At 37.7% G+C, this 20,197-nt stretch overlaps 2 protein-coding genes across 6 annotated transcripts in view; one reads left to right on the top strand and one right to left on the bottom strand.

Annotated features, from left to right (window-relative positions):
- HENMT1 (HEN methyltransferase 1) overlaps nucleotides 1-20,197 on the bottom strand; it is a 64,489-nt gene that overhangs the window by 5,197 nt on the left and 39,095 nt on the right. The gene's annotated exons all lie outside the window — the stretch shown is intronic.
- The window catches only part of EEIG2 (EEIG family member 2), an 80,613-nt gene that overhangs the window by 51,154 nt on the left and 9,262 nt on the right, over nucleotides 1-20,197 (top strand). The window contains exons 4-9 of the mRNA XM_081305918.1: nucleotides 534-650; nucleotides 6,061-6,107; nucleotides 14,564-14,667; nucleotides 19,438-19,533; nucleotides 19,699-19,888; nucleotides 20,068-20,195. Coding sequence (XP_081162044.1) covers nucleotides 534-650; nucleotides 6,061-6,107; nucleotides 14,564-14,667; nucleotides 19,438-19,533; nucleotides 19,699-19,888; nucleotides 20,068-20,195 — 682 coding nt within the window. The remainder of the gene's footprint in view (nucleotides 1-533; nucleotides 651-6,060; nucleotides 6,108-14,563; nucleotides 14,668-19,437; nucleotides 19,534-19,698; nucleotides 19,889-20,067; nucleotides 20,196-20,197) is intronic.

The following is a 20,197-nucleotide window of genomic DNA, read 5'->3' as shown; positions in this document are numbered from 1 at the left end:
TAGCTCATTTAAATCATCCTACTACTTGCACAGAGTGAGAACTTTAATCTGCAACTATGTGGTTAGCTCTTCCATAGAGCAAGAACCAGAATAGAGGGGATTCCGATCATTTTTCTCTATTTATATGCAAATGATTATTGTTGCTGTGATAGTATTTCCCAGTGTGGTGTGTCACTGCTACTTGCAGTGATGTTATTTGTTTGATATGCATTAGTTGTATTACAACAGAAATGTATTTATTTTAATGTATACCGAAAAAAATATTTAGCACATCAAATCTATGATATTGGAGATCTTGCTTAAGACAAGAATAGAATAGGTAATACATTTTTATTAAAAAGCCAACCAATTTCAGGGCACGTATAAAGCAAATAATCGAATAGGAGTTGTTAAAATGGCAAAAATTGCAAAGGACCAAATTTTGAGAAAACTTGTTTAGAGCATGACTGAATATTTATTTTAAAGAAAATATGACAGAATGTGATAGAAGCCTACTAGATATTCTATTAATATAATTCTCTTTCTTTTCATAGCTGGGCTTTGCAGATCTAAACCTGGCAGAGTTTGCTGGATCAGGAAATACCACTCGTCGCTGTTTACTGGAAGGCTATGATACCAAAAATACAAGGCAGGATAATTCCATTCTTAAAGTAAGTACCCAAGATTGACATGCTGACAAATGAGAGTCTCTACCTTTAAATAAGCAGAGGTATATACTGTCAAAGACAAGAAGTAAATCAGTACTGAAATCATAAGCTGACCACACCACCGAAATACTCACCATGAAGGGGGAAAACTATCCAAATCACAGAAGCAGTGAAAAGTAACAAAATTTACCTTTGTGACCTTAATGTGTTTCTTGTCATGCTGCAAGATTCAGAGAAGAACACAAACAGACTACTACAACACAAGTGCTCATTGGGAGGAAGGAGCACAATAAATGGATTGATATCTTAAAATGCTTATAGCCCCCAAAAAGTGATTTCCAAAGCAACTGTGATGGATTCATCACCGTTGCAGGGTTTCCTTGTAACTAGGAGAGTGATAGGAAAAACCCACTTCTGAGCATCTGCCCTATTTTTCCAAGTACTATCAGGAACTACATGTTCTGGTAAACACTTGAGAGACTATACACTTCACTGTGTTGAACAAAATACTAAATAAGATCCATTGAAAAGATATTTGGAAAGTATCTTGTGCCTAATAAAAGACATAGGATAAACCATTTGCTATATTTTAGTTTCTTGCTTCACAATGTGGTAAATTACCTAATAAGAAGAAAAGGAAATACTTTTAAATAGAAACTGGATGCTTTTTATTCAGAAGTCAGTGCAGCAAAGAATGATCTTATACCTATAGTTTCCAAACTTTGTTTTTAATAAATATTTGACTCTAAAAATATAAAAATTCATGAAATGGTTTTTATTTTTATTTTTTTAATATTTATTTTTTAGGTATGGATGGACACAACACAATGCCTTTATTTTTATGTGGTGCTGAGGATCGAATCCTGGTCCCGCCTGTACGAGGCGAGCGCTCTACCGCTGAGCCACAATCCCAGCCCATGAAATGGTTTTTATTGTCAGTCCATCCCTCACATGAGTTTAGCAGCTTTAAAGAAAGATGAGATGGGTAATTAATATGGAGTAATTAATATGGGTAATTAATATGGTAAAAGAAGATAAAAAGAAATTAGAAAAGCATCATGCTATAAGCTTTATGTTGGTTCTGTAGTTTTATGGTTAACTCTGAAATATCTCTATGGGATAGGCAGGATTGGGTAGATAGGGAAGATTTCCCTTTTTGTAGATAAAGACACTGAGACTCACTTAAGTGTATCACAGAAGTAGTCGGTGGCAGACCCGAGGCCAGAATGCATGGCTTCTAATACCTGGTCAGTGGCCTTTAAATTCATTGTATTACTTATATTTCATGAAGTCTGTCTCTGAATTATACTGTTTTCATTGGAGAGTGAAATAACTATAATTTCAGAGCTTCACATTCCTTAGCATCAGCTCATAGAGTGGTTTCCTTCTGGTTCCCCAGTGATTCCTCTGCACCATTTCTCCCACCGTGTCTTACAAAACACACCTTTTTGAAGGTCACACCAGTTATCTGTAACTCTCCCTCCTTTGCTGATGTCTACTGACTACCTAGTCACCTTCCCTCCTATTCATTGGTGACATAGCTTCAAGCTCCCAGGTTTTCTCTTTATCCCTTTTCCTGTTGTCATTTTTGAGTGACCTTACAATCTATGCAGGCGAGCTATCTTTGTGGATGTATTGTGAATGTATATTCTCTTCTAATAGCTGATCTTAAATGTGCCTAAGACCCTCCTTTCCTTAAACTGCCTATTTCCAGCAACATTTTCTTCCTCCTCTCAATTCTTACTCCCATGATCACTTTCTGGGTTGTTGTTGTTGTCCCCCCCCCCCCGGAACTGGGGGGGAATTGAACCCATGCATGCTTTATCACTATATCCCCAGCCCTTTTTAAATTTTATTTTGAAGTAGGGTCTGACTAAATTGCCCACATTGGCCTTGAACTTGGGATCCTCCTGCCTCAGCCTCCTGAGTAGCTAGAATTAGAGATGTGTGCCTGGATTTAGGCTTTCTTATCACTAGAAACTTTACCACTTCCAAATTTTCATTTTGAAGTTTTCCCCTCTCTTCCCACTGTCTCCTCTGAGCCTAGCCCCTTTGGTTTACTCACTTAGCTATCTTCAGCACCACCACTTTCTCACTTTGCCACTTTCTCACTATTATCAGCTCCCACTTCCTTTCCCTTCCATCTTGATCCATTTTAGATTCCATGGTTCATAAGTATCATAGTCCTAATACTCCTGGCACCTACGTCTATTGCTCTCCCTTAAGTAATCTCCAACCATTATTGAATTCAGCTGTCTATCTTCCCCTACTTGCTGGAAAAGGCATGTAATCAGGCTAGCGGCCATTACTGAAGTCACGTTCACAGCCAACCCACAGTCATACTCTACTTCCTTTCCCAATTTTTTAAAATGCATAATAAACTTGCTTTATTGAAATATGGTTATCAACAAGGAAAAAGTAAACTGAATCATCACAGTTATTAATAGCTACTATATTTCAAAATCAGTACAGTGTTCACTAAAAATAAGAATTTCATTAAATTCTTCACTATATTTACCTTCAAACTCCAAATTAGATTATTGGGAAGAACTCAATAATTTCTTTTGTATCCAAACTTAGTTTAACTGTTTTGGTTTATCGTGTCTGGCTTTAAAGGATTTTTAGATCCTTTTCAGTTCATAAGTACGATGATTAGATGTTCATGCTGTAGTGTGAGATGTGCCCCCTTCTAACCCTTGTTGTGACATCAGCACATTACCAGTGTGATGTTTAAAAAAAAAAAAAAAGGCTTTTTATGAACTAATTATCTTATGGAAAAATTAACTATCTTTAAAAACAAAGCTAGCGGGCTGGGGATGTGGCTCAAGTGGTAGCGCGCTCGCCTGGCATGCGTGCGGCCCGGGTTCGATCCTCAGCACCACATACCAACAAAGATGTTGTGTCCGCCGATAACTAAAAAATAAATATTAAAATTCTCTCTCTCTTTAAAAAAAAAAAAAAAAAAAAAAAAAAAAAAAAAAACAAAGCTAGCCAGGCACAGTGGCGCACACCAATTTCCCACCAGCTTGGGAGACTGAGGCAAGAGGATTTCAAGTTCAAAGCCACCCTCAGCAACTTAGTGAGACCCTCTCAAAATAAAAAAATAAAAAGGGCTGGGAATGTGGCTCAGTGGCTAAGCAACCCTGGGTTCAATCCCTGGTATTAAAAAGGGGGGGGGTGCTAATTCCTACATATCCACATGAATCTATTCTGAATACCTGTTATTTATGGAGAGGAAAAATGAGTGCCTGAAATTGATCCCAACTCTAACACTCACTCCTGCTTCCAATAAATCCTGGAGCAGCAATAATCTAATTTGGGGTTTGAAGGTAAATATAGTGAAGCCATCTGAATTGAGCTCTTAAGTATCCTCATCGTTAACTCCTAAAATTACCAAGCTAACTCCTTCTTTCCTTTCCTCTAATCAATTAATCCCTCTTCTTTTCAAAAATAGTCTCTAATCTTGATTCTGTATAGTCTACATTCTATTTATGGATTGCCTCCACCACTTCTTTCCTCTTTATTTAGCACCAATGTCTTAGAATTATATTTTCTTCCTTTTTTGTTTATTAGTTCATTATAGATATAAATAATATTAGGGTTCATTTTGGTATAAATATACAAAATGAAGTACAATTTACTCCAATTCACTCCTGAGCACATCCCCTCCTCTCCTCCCTCCTCTTGTTCCCCTTCCTGTACTCTACTTATCTTTTTTTCTATTTATTTATAGCTTTTTTTTTTAAATTAGTGCACTATGGATATACATAAAGGTAAAACTCACTGTGTTATATTCATGTATGTATGTAGGAAATTTTGGTCAGATTCATTCCACCACTCCTCCCTTTTCCCATCCTTCCTCCTTCCCCCTCAATTCCCTTTCTCTATTCCACTGATCTCTAGCCTATTTTCATATCTTTCCCAATTTTATATATTCTTTTTCATACCTTCTTTCTCCTTATATCTTTATATACCACTCTTGCCCTCGGCTCATGCCCTCGTCTTATCCTTTATTAAGAAAATAGAAGTCATTACATTCAAATGCCCTCATTTTCCCATCACCGAACTTAAAATTCTACCTGTCTCTCCAGACTCACTATCCTTTTTGCCTTCTATTATAGCAAGTGTCAGAAGTTCATCCCTCCTCTCAGCCTCTAGAATCTAAATCTTACCTAATCAAGGGGTTTTCTCCTTGGATTATTCCCTCTTAAGCATCTCTTCTAAGGATCCATTCTTATCAATGTATAAAGAAACAGTTCTTTATCTGTCTCCCTTTGTGTGTGTGGTACTGGGGACAGAACTCAGGGACTGGTGCTTGCTAGGCAAGTGCCCTACCACTGAGCTACACCCAGCCCTCCCATAGTTTAAAAAGCAGACACAGACCAGCTCCTCATCTCTTCCAGCTACTGCCTTCTCTGTTCTTCCGCACTGTGCAGTTTCTTAAAAGATGTCTGTGTCATCTCCATCTTCTTCCTGAGACATTCAGGATATTCAAGAGTGCTATCTTGATAGAATTGTAAGAAAGAAGAGGTGATAAGGAAGGTTATGTTTGACATTTAAGGAAAAGAGGAATAGTAATGGACGCACTGACGGAAGAGTTTTCAATGAAATAAGGTTATAAAAGATACATGTTAGCCATTAACTGGAAAACATGTAATAATATATTCATATCCTATTATTCATTAAGACCTTGAATTTGGGTTTTATGCAGTCCTGGGTTTTATGAAGACCTCAGCTCTTTCCTTTGCCAACTCTCTGATCTTGAAAATATAAATCTCTTTGAGCTTAAAATGAGAGTATCACTTTCTCATGGGAGTATTGAAAATTAAATAAAATGCTACATGTAAAACATTTAGCTTATGTATGTCCCATGATAAATTCTCAAATAATGACCATTTTAACATCATTTTTATTACCATTATTATTCCCATAAGAATGTGAAATAGTCCTTTGGGTGATTCTTAAAAAGTAGTCAGCACCCAGAGAAAAGCATTTCAAGAAAGAAGAAAAGCTCTAAATCCTGACCTAAAGCAGAGGCCAGAAGCTCTCTGAGAAGCCACCAGCAGACTCTTAAGCAGCACAGTAGTCTGGGAGTGAAGACATGAACTAGATGAGCACAGCCACACACTCACAAGAAGGATTGTTACTAGAGAATCACTTGCTTTTGTTTTCATCTCTTCCAATCTGATTTTTGTAATTATGATTTTGAATGTTTAAAATTATTTTTAATTTTTTATCTACATAAAGCAGTAATTTAATATTGAGTATAACCAATTTGACTATCATTTTATCTAATGCTTTATAAATAGAAAATAATGGGCTTTATGTTGTGGGGGAAAGAAAGATTCATCATACATAGCTTTGCTCTTGAGAAATATTTTCTAATTATGATATTTCTTGTTCTTATGTTTAGGTTTTGATCAGTATGCAGCTGATGTCTGGTGACCCATGTTTTAAAACGTAAGTTGATATCCAAAAAATTAGTTACTTATCTGATAGTATAGCAGAGATTTGTTTAAATGGTAAGACCCTATCTTATACCCTATGGAAACAACATTGAACAAAATAGACTAAGTCACTGCCATTTTGTTTTGGTTTGGTTTGGTTTTGGTACCAGGGATGGAACCCAAGATTATTTAAACTCTGAGCCACGTCCCCAACCCTTTCTATTTTTTATTTTGAGACAGGATCTTAATTTCTTAGAGCTTCACTAAGTTGCTGAGTCTGGCCTCCAACTTCCAGTCCTCCTGCCTCAGCCTCCCAAGTCACTGGTTTACAGGCATGTGCCACCACACCTGGCAGTCATTGCCATTTTGGAACTCATTTGTTAAGAGGAAAACAAATAACAAAACTTAAGTAAATATATATAAACATGATGATAACTACTTTGGTGAAAAATAAAGCCAGGTAGCAGAGCCATAGTGGAGAGTGAGACTGCTATTTTATACCAAGTAGTCAGGAACAGACTCCCTAGTCAAGATGATATTTGAGTAGAGACCTGAAGGAGATGGGAGGCAAGTCATGCAGATATTTAAAGAAAGAGCATTTGAGGTAGAGAGAACAAGGCGAAAAGCTGTGAGAGAGAAGTGTTCTTGGCATGTTTAAATGACTGCCAGGAGACCAGTACATCTAGATCAGAGTGAATAAAAAGGAGGGTAATAAGAGGTAAAGTCAAATGATAGAATCCTGCAGGCCATTATAATAAGGACTCTACTTATACTCTGAGTGAGATAAAGAGCTAATGGAAGCCAGGTTGATGGCACATACCTGTAATTCTGGCAACTCAGGAGATTGAGGCAAGTGGATCACAAGATTAAGGCCAGCCTCAGTCATTTATACACCATGGAGTATTACGCAGCACTAAAAAATGACAAAATCACAGAATTTGCAGGGAAATGGATGGCACTAGAGCAGATTATGCTTAGTGAAGCTAGCCAATCCCTAAAACACAAATACCAAATGTCTTTGATATAATGAGAGCAACTAAGAACAGAACAGGGAGGAAGAGCAGGAAGAAAAGATTAACATTAAACAGAGACATGAGGTGGGAGGGAAAGGGAGAAAAAAAGGGAAATCACATGGAAATGGAGGGAGACCCTCATTGTTATACAAAATTACATATAAGAGGTTATGAGGGGAATGGGATAACAAACATGGAGGGAAATTAATTACAGTAGATGAGGTAGGGAGAGAAGATGGGAGGGGAGGGGAGGGGGGATAGTAGAGGATAGGAAAGGTAGCAGAATACAACAGTCACTAATATGGCAGTATGTAAAAATGTGATGTGTAACCGATGTGATTCTGCAATCTGTATTTGGGGTAAAAATGGGAGTTCATAACCCACTTGATTCTAATGTATGAAATATGATATGTCAAGAGCTTTGTAATGTTGTGAACAACCAATAAAAAAAAAAAAAAGGCCAGCCTCAGCAACTTAGTGAGGCCCTAAGCAATTTAGTGAGACCCTGTCTCAAAAAATAAAAAGGGCTGGGGATGTAGTAGCTCAGTGGTAAAGCACTCCTGGGTTTAATCCCCCATACCCAAAAAAAAAAAAAAATCTAATGGAAGTTAGACATGGTGGCACGTACCTGTAATCCCAGCTCCTTGGAGACTGAGGCAGGAAGATTGCAAATTTAAGATCTGTTTGGACAACGTAGGCCTTTTCTCGAAATTAAAAATAAAAAGTGTTAGGGATATATTTCAGTGATAGAACAGTTGTTCAGCACACACAAGGCTCTGGGTTTTATCCTCAGTACTAGAAGGAAAAAAAAAAAAGATAATACAAGTTTCAAGCAAGGAGTACAACTATCTGACTGAGGACTACTAGGTGGAGAACAGATAATTTGAGGGATCACTGGAGGGTACCGAAACAGGTAGATAATTAGACTGAATCAATAGTCCAAAGTCTAGGGTCTGAGTAGCAGGAAGAATGTTTTCACTTACTGAAAAACCACAAAAGGAACAACTGGGAGCTTGGGCGTTAGACATGTTAAGTTTGAGAACCCTGTGTAATCCCCAGCAGGGCGAGTTAAATAGGCAGGTGAATATATCAACGACAGGCTGCAGGCATAAACTGGAAATCATTATATCATCAGCATACAGATAGTAATTAAAGCCACGAGGCTTAGTAAAATGATCTAAATGGACTGGGATAAGAAAAAGGGCCATAGTTATAGTGTGAGACACTCACTCCAGCATGTAGAGGTTGGGGAGGTGGGAAGAACCAGTAAAGGAACAAACAGTGAGCCAAGAGGAGGGAAGCAAAGGAGAGAACTTCCTGAAAACCAGTGAAGAAATGGCCAGAAAGGAGGCACAGCAGCTGGGGGGTATACTGCAGCAGTAGGTCTCAGAATCTGAGGACTGATTTGGCATCTAGAGATGTGGATGACTTTAACAAGAATTTTGGTAGAATGCTCTTAGACTAAAGCCTTTTCAGAATGGGTTCAAGAGAGTTTGAGAGAAAATTGGAAACAGCGAATATAAACGACACTCTGGGGAATTTTGCTGGGAAAAAAAAGGAATAAAAAGATGGGTTCATAAGTAAAGAGAAGATATGGGGTGGGGCGGGGTTTATTTATTTTTTAAAATGGGAGCTTGAACAGCCAATGGGATTGGCCCAATAAAGAGGGAGAAACCAGTGATGGGAAAGAGAAAAGGGACAGTTGCTGGACTATCAAGAGGAATGAGGGCAGGGAACGTGGCTGTTGATGCAGATATGTGAAAGCAGATGGAAGTTCCTGTCTAACTGCTTCTGGTTTCTTAGTAAAATCGGAAACAGAATGATCATTACAGCAAGGACAGGGTGGGGCTGTGCAGAAAAAGGAAAATGATTGTTAAAGTCTTAGATTGTGAGGTGAACTGGGGAAATGCAGTAGGATTGCCTGTCAGCAAGCTTGAAGACACTTATTAATTATAAATGAAGATTGATTAGATATTATTTAAACATCTAAGGAAAACATACTTAGAAAGTAAACATTTACTTCCCTATATATGAACTTTGTGTTTTTAATGGCTCCTACTATAACTTAGGAAGTATTGTCCGTATAGTTCTCTAGTTTTACACTGTTTTGTAAAGATGAAAATATGTATTTTAATACGAATCTATTCTCGATTATACTTATAGAGCCAGGTGCAGTGACACACACCTGTAAGCCCAGCTACTTGGCTACTGAGGCAGGAGGATCTCAAGTGCAAGGCCAGCTTCAGCAGTTTAGCAAGACTTTGTCTCAAAAAATTTAAAAAGGGTTGGGGATATAGCTCAGTGGTACATATGCCTGGGTTCAAAAAAAAAAACTTTACATTTTGCTATAACTTCTATTCTATTTTCTCACAAGCCATAAGTTCCTGGTTCATTATTTACTGTTCTCTTAGGATTAAACAGTTTTTGCTATACTATTTTTATTCTCTCAGAAAAACAATTTGTTTTTCTAGTGGAATCAGTTTAGGGTTAAATAAGAAAATGAGCAGCAAAACCTAATAAAAGAAAATGAATTCATTATTCCTTCCTGTGAACCTTTTATGAACATTTCTGGCCCTTTCTTTGCATTTTACTTCTCTACTTAGGAAACTCCCATATCAAAGAGCTCAAACATAGATGCTCTGATGTTCTGTATTATCTCTACAAAGATAATTCTGACAATATAGAGTTTATAAAGACTTTGGTGATAAGCAGGTGGTTGATGAGTAAAGCTTAGTGGTAGAGCACTTTTCTATAATGCACAAGGCCCTGGGAACAATCCCCAGCACCAAACAGAAAAAAAAAATCTGTTAAGTACTCTCCCTTGCATATTCCCAGAATCTCTTTGGGAGCATCAAGAAGCCAGTTTTTAAAACATTGGTATAAATGGCTTTGGTGCATGCCTCTAGTCCCAGCGACTTGAGGGGCTGAGGTAGGGGATCACAAGTTTGAGACCAGCTTCAGCAGCTTAGTGAAATCCTATCTCAAAATAAAAAATAAAAAGGGCTGGGGATATGGCTCAGTGATTAAGTACCCCCTTGTTCAATCCCTGCTATCAAAAGTAGATAAATAAATAAATAAATAAGCTGAGGATGTAGTTCAGTGATAAAGCACACCTGGGTTCAATTCTTAATAGTAGGGCGAAAATTTGATGTATATGCCCCAGCTATCTCACTACTGGGTATATATCCAAAGGAAATGAAATCATACATCAAAGCTACCTACACACCTATGTTTATTACAGAACTATTCAAAATAGATGAGACAGGGAATCAGTTGAGGTGTTCATCAGTGGGTGAATGGTTTAAAAAAATGTAATACATATCCACAATGAAATATCATTTAGCCATTAAAAAAGAATGAAGTCCTGTTACTTGTGGCACCACGGATGGAACATGGAGAATGTTATGGAATAAGCCAGGTACCCATATCTCATATGTTGAAGCTTAAAAAGTACATTCATAGAAGTAGAGAGTAGAAGAGTGGTCATCTGAGTCCAAGAAGAGTAAGTGGAAAGGGTGATAGAGGAAGGTCAGATTAATGGGCACCAAAATACAGTTAGGATGAATGAGTACCCGTGTTCTGCAGCACATTAGGGTGAATATAGTTTACAACAATTTATTATAACTTGTATAAAGAGCTAGAAGAAAGGAGTTCTGAAGTTCATAAGACAAAGAAATGATAAATGTTTAAGGAGATAGAAATGATAATTACCCTGATTTGCTCATTATACATTGTATACATGTAACAAATTGCTGCACTGTACCCCTTAAATATGTACAATTTTTTAAAAGTATTAATATAATCCAAATTGTCACCTAACAGATGAAGAAATTAAGGCACAGAGGAACTGAGGGACAACCAAGTATCTTTGTGTAAAGCAAACATGTAAATAACTGCTGGAGTGGTGCATTCAACTCTTCTCGCTGCTTTTGTCTAAAGTTTTTCATGATGTCAAAACTTTAGAATATACTAGAGAAACTAATAAGAGTACAGCAGGGCGGGAGGGATAGCCCAGTGGTGAGGCACTTGCATAGCCTATGTGAGGTTCTGGGTTTGTTCTCTAGCACCACCAAAAAAAAAAAAAAAAAAAAAAAAAAAGAAAAAGAAAAGAAAACAAGTCAAGCTTAGCATCATCAAATTTAAATTCTAGTTTTAATATTTTATGAACAGAATATCTGTGACATAGATTGTATAATTTTTCTGAAACCCATATTATATACCATAAAACCAGTATTATGAAGAAGATAAGCTGGTCAGCTAACCTAACCACCTACCTCTAATCTCCAACAACTCAGAAAATAGCCACCAATTCTTATAAAAGGGGGAACTGACTCTGAAAAGTGCTGATAAAGAAAAAGTATATTTTGAGTGAGAAATTGCATACTATACTAGAATAATCTGGTGATAAAGATTAGGAATGATGAAACTCTTGAATGTACGATTCTAAAGCATTTGTATTCTAGAAGAAAGGGGCTTACCATTTTCATAATGATTTCACAAATGTTACAGTCTCTCAATTTAATTTTTGAAAGAGCTCTGTGATGTAAGTATCATGCATATTTTTGAGGGAAGGCATTGGGACTGAGGTTTAAGCAACTAATTTGTCCAGAGTCTCAGGAACCACTCATTGATTGCGTTGATTTCCTACCCCATGCTGACAGATGGGTCCCTGCTATGACTGAATTCACTGCTGATTTAGGAGACTTACACATGGCTTATGATGTAATTGGGATCCTAATCACTGTTCCTTGAAAGCCTGGGAAATCTTCACTGAGGGAGTAACACTGAGCTGAATTTGGAAGGATGAATAGGAACTCATTAAGCACAGGAGGTGGATAGAGACATTTCAAGAAGAGAAGGCAGTTTGCTTAGCATCATTATAACAAATGGCATATTTATGGAATGTCTCATGGATAGTATTGTCATTATAGGAGGTCATCTCCTACACTACTATCTCCTCTCCATATTCTTTATTTGGAGCAGAGGAAGGTACTAGGGACAGAACCCAGGGCCTTGCATATGCTAGGCAAACACTACCACTGAGCCATACCTTTGGCCCTGTGTATTTTTTTGTTTTCATTTTTAGAACTGGGAATTGTACCTAGGAGTGTGTTATCACTGAAATACATCCCCAGCCCTTTTTATTTTTTTAAGACAGGATCTTGCTAAATTACTGGCCTCAAACTTGCAATCCTCCTACCTCAGCCTCCAAAATCACTGAGATTATAAGCATGCACTGCCACACTCAGCAAGATTTTAGATTCCTAATTTGCTGTATTATCAATCCCCAGGGTCAGGAATTTTCTCCAAAATGCTTAATTGTCCCAATTTTTGAGTAGTTAGTACAGATGACTGACATTGTCAAGAGTTAGGGTTCCTCAGGTTTTCTGAGGCCGCAGAACAAGGGGTACCAAATTGAGGTATTGCTCAAAGTGCTGGGCTATGGAATTGAACTGGATGGGCAAGAGTGGAGCCAGAGGAGACTGATAGGGATGAAGCCAAATTTGGAGAGTTCTGAAGGATTGGAAACAGGTCCAAGAGCTAGAGAGATAGAGACACTGTAAACAGGTCACCTGTGAAAGGGAAAATGAAGCAACTGGAATTAAAAAGATAAGAATTTCTACTGTCATATAAAACTAAAAAGAACAACAACAAAAAGATAAAAATTTGGTCACACAGGAGTGAGTCAGCCATCGATGATTAATGACTGTGAGTAAAGACTCCATTCTTTTTATGTATCTTCTACATATTATTTTTTCCCATGAAAAATTGAATATAGAGTGGGGTTTTTTTTTCATCAAGCTCTTGTACATAACTTAAAAATGTACATAACTTAAAAAAATGTTAATTCAAGAGGTAGGTCTGGGCAGAACTGAAAAGGGTTCTTATATGCCATTCTATGTTCAAAGGCACATTTCAGAAAGCATGGAGTGGAGATCTGAACCCAGTTAGGAGACTCTCAAAGTCACCCAGGAAAAGGCACAATGGTGGAGAAGAAATTATAACTAGGAAAACTATTGGAATCTGGGGTTTAGAGGTTGGTTGGGTATAGAAATATAGTAGGAAGGAGACAAAGGCAATATCCAGGACTCTAGTTTTGGTGACTTTGTGGAATCTGATGGCATTCACAGAGATAGAGAATAAAAGAAGACAACAGCTTTGGGCAAAGAAGAGTTTAGTTGAACATATATTGAGTTTGATGCAGTTCTTGGAAAACATCCTAATAGAGCATGTAAGTCTATAATTTAGGAAATCCTCAGCTGAAAACAGTCTATAAATTAAATGGATTTGATGGCAATCACCCTGTTGTGATGGCACATGCCTGTAATCCCAGTGACTCCCGAGGCTGAGGCAGGAGGAAAGTTTGAGGCTAGCCTTAGCAACCTAGGGAGATCCTGTCTCAAAATTTTAAAAAAGGGCTGGGGATATGGCTCAATGATTAAGTACCCCTGGGTTTAATCCCCAGTACTAAAAAAAAAATTTAAATAAAAATAAAAGATGTGATGGCAATCTTCACTTTTTATTTTGTATTAATAGGTATTAATCATACAGATTAATAAGGTTCAGTATGATATATCAATATATGCATAAGCATGCACTGACTAAATCCAGCCTCACTTTATGATGGCAGTCTTTAATCCATCCCCCAAACCTAAATAGCCTGAGAATTCCATTGAGATAATATAATAAGAATTTAAATATTACCATAAAGTGGACCAGCTCCATAATCCCTTCAGTCGTCTTCCAGTTTTATCTCAGATCACCAGGGTATAATTTCTAGGAAGTTGTTGTTTTCCTCTGGAATATCAGCTTCAAAAGGTTAGAGATGTTTTATAATGAAAATCCCTTTTAAAAAGAAAATTATTAAAACTCAAACCTGTCCCTCCTTGTTTCACAAGTTCTACATGGAATAGGAGGAGCCCTGAATTAGCTGAGGAAAATAGCTGAGGTCCATCACCTCCCAGAGAATCTAGCCCCAAAAGCAAAATAAACTATCAGGGCTCTCTACTGACTCTCCTGGATCAGGTGAACTATTTACAGAGAGAGAAAAGGCATGGACACTAGTTAGGAGGTTAGTGGGCAGGAGGCATGATGTCATCTCCTAGCCTCAGATGCAGAGGGGCTTGGTGCCTTCTTCATCAGCTCAGAGGTGCCTCCCACCTGCATTGTCAATGCTGGGTGCACGCTGCCATGGGAATCCTCCCTTTTCAGGACTTTATGCAGACAGTGCCCTTTCTACTCTCACTTATTTTGTTGTATAAAAAGCCTTTTTCCCCATGAATTTCATTCAAGCTTTTAAGAGATGCTTATACATTATTTGTTGATTTTTATTACTTCTACCCTCAAAAGACTAACATTCCAAGTCAGCTTACCAAGGCTGTGTACTGACTACACAGGCATTCCTTAACTGTTTTCAGACTTTCAGGCTCTGATCCTTAGAAATGTTTATTTACAGACCTCCCTCTACATCGATGTCAATACCAATTGCTGGTGAATCTGAGTCTCTGGAAGAAGACAGGAAAGGTGGAGAGACTCTCAAAGTCCATCTTGGAATAGCAGGTATGTATGCATAGCTTACTGATTTTTTTTAATTTGTGAGAAATAGTATTACTTGATCTCCTAAAAAAATTCCCAAAAGTCTTCCAGATTTAAATTTTTACTTTTAAGAATCAGCAGAGTTTTAATTGTGCAGTTCTTGGTAAGCCAGTGCTTTATTTTGTCTAAAGTGATGTGCTTTGACAGACTGAAAAGCTAAATATTGAGTTGACACCCACCCCCCATCATGTGCCTCTCCTCCCAACAGATGCAACAGGAGACTACAGATTTTTCCCATTCCACATTGCCAGCAACTTCTGCCAGTCACCTCTCAGGTGTTGTTTCTCTTCCAGAAATCACTTTCCCTTACCAGTGGTTCCCAGCCCTTAGTGTGTGTCAAAATCACCTGGAGAACTTGTTAGCACAGATTGCTGGCACCAGCAGCTATGCTTTTTGACTCAATAAATCTGGGTTGGTCCCTGAAATTTTGTATTAAAAGCGAATTCCCAAGTAATGCCTATGCTACTGGTCCCTGGTCCACACTTTGAAATCTTCTCCAGGCAAACTTTCAGCAAGTCTGAATCTGCTCTATGAGTTAAAAACAGGGTGGCAAGATGTGAAGTTGGCTGGAGGAAGACTTAGGAACCTCTTTCTATCATCTAAGTTATGTGACCCAGATCTGTTTATTGTTTTAACAAACAGAGGGTTGGAAATGTAGATTAGTTAGTAGAGTTGCCTAGCATGCTCAAGGGAGGCCCTGGGTTGCATCCCCAGCACTGCAAAAAAGGGGGGAAAATACACGAAGGAAGGAAGGGAGGGAGGGAAGGAAGGAAGGAAGGAAGGAAAGAAAGATGAAGTGATGAGATTAACATTTTCACTACCTTTTCAAATATGCAGTGATATATAGTGTCTTACAGATAATGGTTATTGAAAGTTCCTGATCAGCAAGTCCTTTGGCTACTCTTAGACCTTTTAATAAGCTCTTTCTCTTTAGCATGTAAATGTTCTTAATTCTTTCTTACATTGAGAAAATAAACTTTAAAAAATCCATTATCCCTACATCCTTCTCTGTCTACTGCTGTGCTGTAAACTCCAGCAGGTTTGTGCCTGTCATTTTAGAGATAGATGTCTGTGTATATTTGGAGAAAGAGAGAAATCATCAAGATATACATATGTATATAGATAGATATACACATACACACACACACACACACACACACACACACACACAAATAAATTACATATATCACTCTTGATAACCAAAAACTTCCAGAAAGAATAGACTTCTCATTAATTTCTTTCTTTTTTTTTCTGTGCAATACTGGGTATTAAACCAAGAGGTGGTTTACCACTGAGCTACATCCTCAGCCCTTTTTATTTTTTGAGACAGGGTCTCACCAAGTTGCCCAGACTGGCCTCAAGTTTGCCATCCTCCTGCCTCAACCTCCCAAGTAGCTGGGATTGCATATATGTGCAACCATGCCCCATCTGCCCATTTATTATTTTTATATATTTATTTATTGGGAAGGGGGTACTGGGAATTGAACTCTGGGCTTTCAACCACTGATTCATATCCCAGCCCAATTTTATATTTTATTTAGAGACAAGGTCTTACTGAGTTGCTTAGCACCTCACTTTTGCTGAGGCTGACTTTGAACTCAAGATCCTCCTGCCTCAGCCTCCAGAGCCCCTGGGATGACAGGCATGCACCACTATGCCCAGCCCATCCATTTATTCTTAAACACATTTGCAATCTGACTCTTATCTTTTTTCCTTTCTTGATGATGTCTCCAGTTATATGATTGTCAAATTTTATTGTTTTTGTTGTTCTCCTCTGACTTGGCCACTTATTCTTTCTTGAAACTTTCTCTTCCTTTGGCTCCTACCTCTTTGACCTTTCCTTTTGGAACTTCTAAAGCCTTCTTTATCCTTTTCTGTCTTCCTCTTAAATATTGGTGTTCTGTTGGGTTTGGTCTCCCCTACTTAACTTTCCTGTGCAGTGTCATGAATAGCCTTGGATTTAGCTATCAAATATAAATATGATCATATAGGTGTGAGTTAAATATTTTTGTTTCACAAACTTATGTTGTTTCTGGATTTTCTCCCTGAATTCCCTCCTAAACTTTCCAAATGGGTTTTGGAAAAGTTCACTTCATGTCACCTGTTACATTGACACCCATCTGTTTATCTTTTACCCCATCCAAACTTTAGGTATTTTTTATGCTCTGACCTTGTCTTTGTATCCCAGCATATGGCCAGGAACACAGTCACAATGTCATGGCTTTGAGCCCCAGCCTTCTGAGTAGCAGGGATTACAGTATGTCCCACGATGCCTATCCTTAGGCACTCTCAGGGGTCTTGAGTTTCACATCCATCACAGTCTAACTCTTTCTCCCACATTTTCTATTCCAGTTAACCTGACATAAATTTCTGCTTAGTAATTGAGTCCTGTCATTTGTGCCTGCTTAAAAAATATATATACAAACATACATACCCCCCATCCCTCCCTCTCTCCCTGACCCCTCTCTCTCAATTGGGTTACTGTGAAAAACCTTCACTTCTTTTTTTTAATTTTTTTATTTGCTCCTTTTTGTTATATAAAAATCACAGAAGAATGTATTTTGACATATTATACATACATGGAGTATAACTTCCCACCTTTGTGGTTGTACATGATGTGGAGTTACACTGGTAGTATATTCATATATGAACACAGGAAAGCTGTGTCCAATTCATTCTCTTTCTTTCCCATTTCCATCCTCCCTCCCATCCCCTCACTCCCCCAGTCCAAGTGTGAACCTTCCCCTCTTCCCTCTCCCTGGCCTATTGTGAGTCAGCATCTGCACATCAGAGAGAACATTTGGCCTTTGGATTTTTGGAATTGGCTTACTTCACTTAGCATGATAGTCTCTAGTTCCTTCCATTTAACTGCAAATGTCATAATTTCATTTTTCTTTATTGTGTGTATATATCACATTTTCTTTATCCATTCATCTGTTGAAGGGCACCTAGGTTGGTTCCATAGCTTAGCTAGTATGAATTGTGTTGATATAAACATTGATGTGGCTGCGTCACTATAGTATGCTGATTTTAAGTCCTTTGAGTAGATACTGAGAAGTGGGATAACTGGGTTAAAAGGTGCTTCCATTCCAAGGAAAACCTTCACTTCTTCATACTTTGTTCATTCTGTTGCCCCAGTAATCTTCTCAGAATGTGGATTGGTCAGTCACACTCTTGCTTTGAGCCATTAAATTGTTTGCTTCATAAACTCACAGGAAGTTCTTTAGCTTATCTCTTCAGCCTCTTTTCCCTTCAGTCCTCAACCCCTCTACTATTTGCCAACTTTACCAAACCATTTGCTTCTGTACAAGCAAGGTATGCACTTACTACTATGCCTTTCCCTCCTCATCTACCTGAGGGATTTCGAGACATTGTTAAAGGCTTGGTTAGCCTCTGTGAGCTCTTTCCACTGTAACCAGGTGATGTTATGTGCACTGTCCTTTAGAGCTCTTAACAGCTTCCTTGGGGTGCTTTATTTTATTGCTTGCAGCATTGTTTTCTGTTTGCTTCTGCCTCTAAACTCTGAATATGTATTTTATCTTATTTATTTTATCTATACCTTTGTACTCTGTATACCTTGGGCACCTGACTTGGTAAGAACTTAATAAATATTTATTGAACAAATAAATTTTTAAAACCAGGAGATAAATGGACGAGTTATGATCTGAGTAGTTTGGGCTCTATATAATTCTCACTATGAACCAGCTCTATAAATGTGTTCTCTTGGAGTTAACCTTTGGGATTAGGACTGGTGCAGAGATAGATGCTCTTATGCTTGCAATCTGTCCAGAAATGAGTAACCTTCGCAGATGGCCAGGTCACTCCAGTAGCTTACTTATTTGGCAGCATTTGTTGGTCCAACTGTGTACAATATCATTTATAGAACTGCTGCTATAATTACTATGTTACTCAATTGCTTTCCTTCTGCTTCTAATTTAAAAACAGTTCTAGTTTCCAAATATTTCATCCTAATGAAAATGGTCACAGTTCTGCATTCAGTGGGAGAAGTCTGTTTCTGGAAGGACCTAATTGGCATCTGGAATATGCATGTGATCAGGGAACTACTAGAAAACAGTTTGAGCACTGCTTTTTTGTACATTTACTTTGAAACTGAGTACTGTAATCAATTTTGTAAGAACTTTCCATGCCGCATTAAGCCATAGATGTGATGCAAATTATAACCTAGCACTAGCAACACTAACATTAAAGTAATAAAGTGTTCTTTACTTTAAGGCCATGATACATTTTTAAAGAAGCAAGATTTCCTCAAAAACTACTCACTCTAAATCTGGCAATTTTGTGAGAACTTAAAGGAATAAACTTGTCTCATTTTTATTAGAGAAGTACTGAACACAAGTTATAATATTTTTAAATATGTTTTTAGTTGTAGATGAACACACAGTGTCTTTATTTTTATGTGGTGCTGAGGAGCAAACCCCAGTGCTTCACACATGCAAGGCAAGTGCTTTATCACTGAGCTACAGCCCCAGCCCAAGTTATAATATTTTTAAGATAGCATGCTGAATGAAATATACTATGAATTAAGATATTTTATTTGTAAGATTTTTTAAAATTTTCTTGCAATGTGATTGTACTGATTTTAAAGAGATCTCTGTCACTTTATAACTTATTTTTCTTGAAAATGAACTTAATAGCTTATAAAATCTGAACATTAGAATAGAGATTGACCATTAATTTTTGGTAATAATAACATCATGTTATGACTTATTGCAGATCTTTCAGCAAAAAGTGCCTCTGTTCCAGATGAACTTGGTGCCTGTGGACATTCTAGAACATCAAGCTATGCAAGCCAGCAGTCAAAAGTATCAGGTAGAGGCTAGCAGTGAAGTTGAATCCCTTATTTCTTATTCCTAAAAGGATCTGAAACTGCTGTTTTGTGGGAGAAGGGTGTTAAGTATCTTGTGGGAGAAGGGTGTTAGATTACAGTGTGTCTGACATTAGTATTATATCCAAAGTGATTTTTTTCTCTGACAGGGTATAGCACATGTCACTCCCGGTCATCAAGTTTCTCTGAGCTCTGCCACAGGAGAAATACCTCAGTGGGAAGTACATCAACAGGAATTGAAAGTATTCTAGAGCCATGTGATGAAATTGAGCAAAAAATAGCTGAGCCAAATCTTGATGCAGCTGATAAAGAAGATGTAGCCTCCGAAAAACCCAACAGGTATCCTTTTAGTTTAAAGATAAATTTAAATTTAAAAACAAAAAACTTTGCCTAGCACTTGCCTAGCATGTGTGAGGCTCTTGGTTTATTCCCTAGTACCACAAAAAGAAAAGAAAAAAATTATTTTTATAAAATAACAGATAAAAAAGAAAAAAAAAACCCTGTGATTCTTTTTGAAGATGCCCAATGAACCAGGATTCTGTAGAATCTCAGATGAAGCGAGTTGATGACACCAGAGTGGATGCAGATGATATTGTGGAAAAAATATTACAAAGTCAAGACTTCAGCCTAGATTCTAGTGCAGAAGGT

The sequence above is a fragment of the Spermophilus citellus genome (genome assembly GCF_964194105.1).
Source record: "Spermophilus citellus genome assembly, chromosome: 9".
In the NCBI taxonomy this organism is placed as follows: Eukaryota; Metazoa; Chordata; class Mammalia; order Rodentia; family Sciuridae; genus Spermophilus; species Spermophilus citellus.
This window is presented reverse-complemented; position numbering and strand designations above follow the sequence as displayed.